The sequence below is a fragment of the Trichechus manatus genome, unplaced genomic scaffold, assembly GCF_000243295.1.
Source record: "Trichechus manatus latirostris isolate Lorelei unplaced genomic scaffold, TriManLat1.0 scaffold00192, whole genome shotgun sequence".
Taxonomy (NCBI): Eukaryota; Metazoa; Chordata; class Mammalia; order Sirenia; family Trichechidae; genus Trichechus; species Trichechus manatus.
This window is the reverse complement of record NW_004444128.1, coordinates 4,746,213-4,753,932: the sequence shown is the minus strand read 5'-3', so window position 1 is coordinate 4,753,932 and position 7,720 is coordinate 4,746,213. Positions and strand designations below refer to the sequence as shown.

Genomic DNA, 7,720 nt, shown 5'->3' with positions numbered 1-7,720 from the left:
TCCAAGGTCGAAAAGAGAGAGTGTTGACATGTTGTGGGGTTGTTAACCAATGTCATAAAACAATATGTGTACTGACTGTTTAATGAGAAACTATTTGTTCTATAAACCTTCATCTAAAGTACAATAAAAAAAAATTAAAAAAGATTGAAAAAAAAACCCTGAAAGTTTTGGTACATTCAAACATTACACATTCCTGTTAAGCAACAGCCCCTTATTAGCACCATCTGTTACTTCCTTTCCAAAAAATATCTCCCTTCATCTGTCTATCTTTCTTTCCCTTCTCAAGAGTTAAAATTGTATTAAACCAGTTGCCAAGGACTGATTCTGACTCATGTAGACCCCATGTGTGTCAGAGTAGAACTGTGCTCCATAAAGTTTTCAATGGCTGATTTTTTCAAAAGGAGATAGCCAGGCCTTTCTTCCGAGGTGCCTCTGGGAGGACTCAGACCTCCAACTTCTCATTTAGCAGCAGAGCATGTTAATTGTTTGTACCACTCTTTCTCCTGAAATTGTATATGATACTGAAATATTCCTTAAAAATAACGTGCTGAACTTGATAACATTTTACAGTTTTCATATTAACTTCACAGACATTGTCTCTTTTAGTCCTGAAATTTCCTCTGTCATGTGGACAGAGCAGGTATTACTGGTCCCAATTTAAAGATGACGAGATTCAGACTCAGAAGTCGGACAGCAGGCATACAAGAACCCAGTACTTAAAACTCATTCTTTAGTTAATTAAATCTACCCATAAAAGCCCCTGGGCACCAATATGACTAGTTTCAGTCTCATGTTAAAAATCCAGGAACTTCTTTATATAGTTCCAGAAGCATAAAATCAAGTCTTTAGAAACATTTAAAAGGGTTTTCTTGCTTTCAATGGTCAAGTCAGTTTCTTATCGCTTATTATTATTTAAGTTTATATTGCTGTTTTTTTTTTCAATAACAAACCAAAAAAGAAAACAAAAAGGTGAAAAAAAAAAAAAATTGGCCTCCAAACTCACTATTTGACCTCAGTATTGAAAGTAGCTCATCGGTGCCCGGCTACCACCAATGACCACCCTGACAAGGAACACAACAGAGAGTCCTGGATGGAGCACGAGAAAGGTGGGGTGCAGATGTCAAATTCTAGTAAGAAGACCATTCTTAATGGTCTGACTGAGACTAGAGGAACCCCAGAAAGCACGGTTCCTGGATTCTCTGTCAGCCCAGAACTAAAACACTTTCCGAGGCCAGCTATTCAGGCAGGGATTGGACTGGACCGTGGAACAAAAAGTGATACTCGTGAGGAGCGTGCCTCTTAGCTCAAGTAGATACAAGAGACTAAACAGGCAGCTTCTGTCCAGAGGTGAGATGGGAAGGTGGAGATGGTTAGGAGCTGGTTGAATGGACATGGGGAATCAGGGGTGGAAAGAAGGAGTGTCCTGTCACAGTATGGGGAGAGCAATTAGAGTCACATGACAATGTATGTATAAATTTTTGTACAGAAAAAAATATTAAAAAAAAAAAAGAAATTAGCTCATCTACTACAGCACAGTTGCCTTCTAGTCAAGGCTCTGAAATGGCTTCTGAAGGACGAGAACTGGCTAATCATTTCCAGGGTGAAGGAACTCCAGTAATGATCGGTAAAATGTTTTGGACAACTTGGGCTCTCCTGGTAGAGTGGAAAAGATGTAAAACTTCTCATTAATATAAATATTTAATGTCACATACAATCAGTCTTTTTTTAATATTTTAAAATAATTTTTACACCAGACATATCTCTGGACATTAAAAAAAAATTCAAAGGTAATAGGAAGGTACAAAAAAAGATTATAATAAACAGAAGAAATGAAGGCTAATAAGAGAAATGGTAACTGTGTTCAAACATCTAAGGAGCTGAGAGCAGTATGGAAAAGAGGAGATGTTCACTGGACTGGGCATCCTAAGTCATGGCTCTGTCACTAACTTAGCTAGCTGTGTAACTTTGTGCAAATTGCTAACCTCTCTGGGCTTCATTTGTAAAATAGGAGGACTGGATTAGCTGATTTAAAGATGCATGATCCTATCAAGGACAAGACTTGTTCTATGATGCCAGAAGGCAAGCTAAGATGAACATGTAAGAAATTGCTGTTACTAGGTGTCGTCAAGTCAGTTCCAACTCATAGTGACCCTATGTACAACGGAACGAAACACTGCCTGGTCCTTTGCCACCCTCAGAATCGCTATTATGCTTGAGCCCATTGTGGCATCCACTGTGTCAATGCATCTCAAGAGTCTTCCTCTTTTTTGCTTACCCTCTACTCTAGCAAGCATGATGTCCTTCTCCAGGGACTGGTCCCTCCTGATAACGTGGCCGTCTTCTCTCTTAAGGAACATTCTGGCTGTACTTCTTCCAAGACAAATTTGTTTTTCTGGCACTCCATGGTATATTCAATATTCTTTGCCAACATCATAATTCAAAGGTATCGATTCTTCTTTGGTCTTCCATATTCATTGCTCAGCTTTCGCATGCATATGAAGCAATTGAAGACACCATGGCTTGGGTCAGGCGCACCTTAGTCCTTAAAGTGACATCTTTGCTTTTTAACACTTTGAAGAGATCTTTTGTAGCAGATTTGCCCAGTGCACTGCTTGGTTTGATTTCTTGACTGTTGCTTCCATGGCATTGATTGTGGATCCAAATAAATGAAATCCTTTACAACTTCAGTCTTTTCTCTGTTTATCATGATATTGCTTATTGGTTCAGTTGTGAGGATTTTTGCTGGAAGTGCTCACTCATCTTTGCCGAGAAATTTGGAAGACAGCTATGTGGCCAACCGCCTGGAAGAGATCCGTATTTGTACCCATTCCAAAGAAAGGTGATCCAACAGAATGTGGAAATTGTCGAACAATATCATTAATATCACACAAGATCGTTCTGAAGATCGTTTGCTGAAGATCCTTCACAAGCGGTTACAGCAGTACATCAACAGGGAACTGCCAGATATTCAGGCCGGATTCAGAAGAGGACGTGGATCAAGGGATATCATTGCTGATGTCGTATCATGGTAACGCTTCCTTTACCCACTGGTATTTTCTGTACTCTCAAAACGTGGCTTCTGCCTGAGTGCTTGAATACAATGACCCTGACCGGGTGGTTAACTTGGTCTTAGAGTCTGCATACATTTAACTGTTGTAAGAAACTTGGCACATTCCAGAAATCCACATGACCAAGCTAGGTCTTCAGCTGTCTGCCCATTCTGATTACATAAATCAATTTGGGCATCACTGGCTACCAGCAGGCTAAGGCATTCCAGGCTCCCAACTTTCGCTGCCTTGTATAGCGGAGCTTCCCCAAAAATATCCTGTTGGTTGAGGTCAGCTCTTGTTTGCAGCTGCCAGAGAAGAAAGCAAGCAAGGCCGCCACCAGCAGCCAAGTGGACAGGCGACTGCTGGCAGGGTTCTGAGGGTGCGTTCACCAGGTCTCTCCGTCTCCAGCAGGTTCTTCAGACCCACCCCACCTGCAGGTTGCAGTAGAGCAGCAGCGTTTCCCGCCCACAGCGGAGGCAGAAACCCGTGGTGCAGAGTCGAGGCACTTGCTGCAGCCTGGCAGGTAAGCGTGCACTGTTCCGCCTGGGAGAACTGAGCACCGAGGGGCCAGCGGGCCGCCTTTCTCTCTGCGCCAGGCCCTGGTCGTGCCCAGCCGCCACCTTCAGCTACCAGACCACCCGTCCCGCGCTGCCGCACGCACGCAAACCCTGGTTGTGTTTCTTCTAAGACTGAATTGTTCGTTCTTTGGCAGTCCACGTATATTCAATATTCTTCCGCAACACTACGTTTGACTGCATCAATTCTTCATTATTCCTTTTTCACTATCCAACTTTCACACGCATATGAGGCAATTGAAAAGACCATGACTTGGGTCAGACACACCTTAGTTATCAAAGTAACGTTTTCGCTTTTTAAAACTTTGAAGGAGTCTTTTGCCACAAATTTTCCCAGTGTAATATGTCATTTAATTTCTTGACTGCTGCTTCCACGGATGTCGATTGTTGATCCAAACAGAGTGAAATAGTTGACAGTTTCAATTTTTTTTCTGCATTTATCTTGATGTTACTTACTGGTCCAGTTGTGAGGATTTTCATTTTTTTTCATAGTCAGACAAAATCCGTACTGAAGGCTGTAGTCAGAGTCCATTTAATAAAATAAGAGCTTGAAGAATACAGTACATGTCCACTAACCAAGATTGATGACTTCTTTAGCTCAGCTTTTCTATCCTCAGTATATTCTCAGACGACCTGAAAATAAATACAACACCTAGCCTTCACCCCTTAAGCTATAGTTCTATGGATTAGATAAACATCTCACAATAGTGGGTAGGGAATTAAACAAGGTCACTCAAAATAAAGCAATATTGAACATAATTCCCTTTGTTGAGCAAAATGGAGAAGCCAAATGAATAAATAAACATGGCAACCTAAAATGAGAAATTTTACATAACAAAAGAAAATAAGAAAGAAAAGAAACAGCAACTACAAATAACTGAGAATCCATTGCTGAATTAAGTCAAAGCAAGAAATAGAAAATTTACACATGGATACCTCATGCTATTTAGCTGAAAATAATGAGAACCTGAGCATATGTGTATCGTCAGTGTGTATTAGTCAGTGTTTGCTTCATAACAATCACGTACACACTCAGCGGCAAAAACAGTCATATCATGTATTTCTCATGTGTTTGCAAATCACTTGAGGTAGCTCTGACATTGTATAGGTGGTTCTAGGTTTGTAAGCCTCTCAGATGTCTCTTATGAAATTAGCAGATACTATTATAGGAAATATGCCAATGGGTTTTTATTATACGAGAGGGCCCTGGTGGTGCAGTAGTTAAGAGCTCCGACGCTAACCAAAAGGTTGGTGATTTGAATCCACCAGCGGCTCCTTGGAAACCCTATGGGACAATTCCATTGTGTCCTATAGGATCACTATGAGTCACCCTAAATGAGAAACCAAGTTCATATCTCCAGGCTGTCTTCTTTCGGAACATGGTCTCGTGTTTCTTAATTCCCACGTTAGCCCTCTCATACTTCCAAGCTGAACTGCACCAGCATCTAGTAGTTTGCCCATCTCTTGTAATTGTTCTCAGAAGGAAGGTTGTTCTGAATTACCTAGTTTGCTATTACCTTAGTGAAAATCCTCCAGAGCCATTTAAAATGGCAGCCTCCTTGTTCTATAAATATTATGGAAGTGATAAGACAAGAAATTTTTTTTTTAAGTAAAAAATTTAAGATAGTATAGATCTGAGCATCATCTCACTAAGTGGGGAGTAGAACTTGATTTTCTTTGTGTTGAGGACAGAAAAAACTGGTAGCAAAGCAACAGAACTAGAGACACCCAAGTTCTGATAAGTTAAACAAAGCAACTGTGTAAAATTAGTAATAGTAATTTTTTAGTAATATTTGAGCCTTAAGTTTAAAAGTAAATTAGATAGGTCTGTACGTAGAAAAAAAAGCAATTAGAGATTTTATGAGAAAGTCCAAAAGGAAGAAAATAAGGCAAACCCAGTAGGTCACCAAAAGTATGTCAGAAAGAAACATATTGGTATTAAGAAATGTACTGCATGATACAGTTAAAAAAGCAAAAAATTTGGAATTAGACAAAAATAAAACTGAATCCCAACTGCCAGCTTCTATTAGATATTGAGCAGGTCATTGAGGCTTTATGGTGTACAATATTTTAATCTGTTAAATTAAGGGTTAGACCAGAAGTTTTTAAGTCTCTAAATTGTAGATATGATTCATGCAGCAAATATACATAAATATAATGTATGCAGTTAGGATTTTCAAAACTATTCACACAATTAGTAAATAGACAATTTTTCCTTCTTTATCATAGTCATCAAGTATGTACTCTAATGTATTTTTCTATTTATAACCTAAAATATATAATAAATGATGATGATAAAAACACAGAACTTCATGTTTTGACGGCTATGTTATATTTCGTTGCCGTCATTTGATTTTAAAAGTATAATTTTTCAGAACAGAAAATGATAGAGAAGAATAAAAATGTGCAGAACCCACCAACTAAGATGTGAAATTTTCACTTCAAAAAGTTAAATAAAAATAAACTTAAGAAAGAGAAGCATGCTCAATCAGATTGCAAATAAAGTATATCTCTGTGTGAAGCATCATTGTTCTTGTCTAATGAAATAGAATTAATTCAGTGAGTCTTCTAGTTCTGTAACTTTAATTAATACAGTAAGGTTATTTAAAGTAATGATTTACTCAGTGTTTTTGATTCATAATAGAATACAGCTTACCTTGCATGCTTCTGTAACATCTCATGAAATTAGGACAACATTAGGCACTTAATGGAATAGGTACCTTTGTCAAGTTTAAAGATCATTAACTTTTGGGCTGAGCCACAGTTTTAGTGATATAGACATTAGCTCATCTATCATACTCTTCAAATTTCAGTATGCTTACTGGAACTAAATACATTACCTAAATAATAGTCTTTTAAAAAAAATAGATTTTTTTAGAGATTTATTTCCTGCTTTTAGATAAAATGTTAAAATTTTTGTTTTGAATAGCTTCGATATTTAAAAAAAAAAATGCTTGTTTCTGCTTTGTATTCTGTTCCAATTTTTTTCCCAGCATTTTAACCATCAATATATGTTTTTTCCAAAAAGTATAACTATTTGAAGGAGATTTATGAAACATGTTCATGAATTAATCCCCTTATCAAGTAAAATTCTTTAAATCTTATATATAGAATTATTGCAGAAATCTTATGTTTATGAAAGAATAGGAATTACCAAAAGTAAGTTTAATGACTTTTACCCCGTATGTTTTAAATAGAACACTTCAGAGCCAACAACGAACAGTTAAATATTCTGACTGATGAAAAGTATTTTACTCTATTTTTACTTTTTTATTACTTTAAACCATATAAAATTACCATTCTGGTCATTCTCATGTCAAGTATCAAGGATGTCTTGTGGTTCAGCCGAGGAGCTTTGGCAGCGCAAGCGGTTTGTAATTGGCTACTAACCTAAAGGTTGATAGTTCAAAGCCACCCAGTGGCTCTGTGAAAGAAAGGCCTTGTGAACAACTTCGTTCAAGATTACAGCCAAATCTTGGCAATTAGCTTTTAGGGAAGAAAAATATCTTTTAGGGAACCTTTCACATAAAACCATTCAAACAGAACACGAAAGACTTTTCACTCTTACCTTTTTTCTATCAGCATTTAGTGAATAAAAATTTGTTGGACCGATGAAAACCCTCTTCACTGTCATTACTGAAACCTGTACCAAAGATTGTTAAGAAAGAGAATTCAAAATGTCGGATCACAGTTTCTAGCCAATCTGTGAAAAGGTGAAGCTTTCAATGGTTTTGCCCGTTTGTAATGTTAATATATACTGATGACTGTAATGTTCTTTGGACTCGGACAGACACGGCTGTGGCAACATGCTTGTCCGTTTTCCCATTCTTACCTATTCTGTAATATTCTTTGGACCTGGGCAGACATGGCTGTAGCAGCATGCTTGTCTGTTTTCCCTCTTTTGTCTGTTTTGTGATATTTTCTTGGACTCGGGCAGACATGGCTCTGGCAGCATGTTGTCCGTTTCCCACTTTTGCTTTTTTGATATATATGCCGAGTAAAACTTTGCTTTTGCTTAAAAAAAAAAAGATTACAGCCAAGAAAACCCTATAGAGCAGTTCTATTCTGTACCACATTAGTCGCCATGAGTCAGAA

General features: G+C 37.9%; 1 protein-coding gene across 1 annotated transcript; it reads right to left on the bottom strand.

The window, feature by feature from the left end:
* Positions 1-3,118: 3,118 nt before the first annotated feature.
* Positions 3,119-6,301, bottom strand: LOC111822674 (ankyrin repeat domain-containing protein 37-like). Its single transcript, XM_023741856.1, has 2 exons — positions 6,282-6,301; positions 3,119-3,464 (listed from the first exon to the last, which is right to left on the bottom strand). The coding sequence occupies exons 1-2, from the start codon at positions 6,299-6,301 to the stop codon at positions 3,119-3,121; spliced, it is 366 nt and encodes a 121-aa protein (XP_023597624.1).
* Between the last annotated feature and the right edge of the window lie 1,419 nt (positions 6,302-7,720).

What these genes read in the sequence shown, in the direction of transcription:
- LOC111822674 (XM_023741856.1), bottom strand. Translation starts at nt 6,301, where the DNA reads ATGTTACAGAAGCATGCAAG. An exon ending in ATGTTACAGAAGCATGCAAG is followed by an intron (nt 3,465 to 6,281) that starts GTAAGCTGTATT and finishes GTGGGTCTGAAG; the next exon opens with AACCTGCTGGAGACGGAGAG.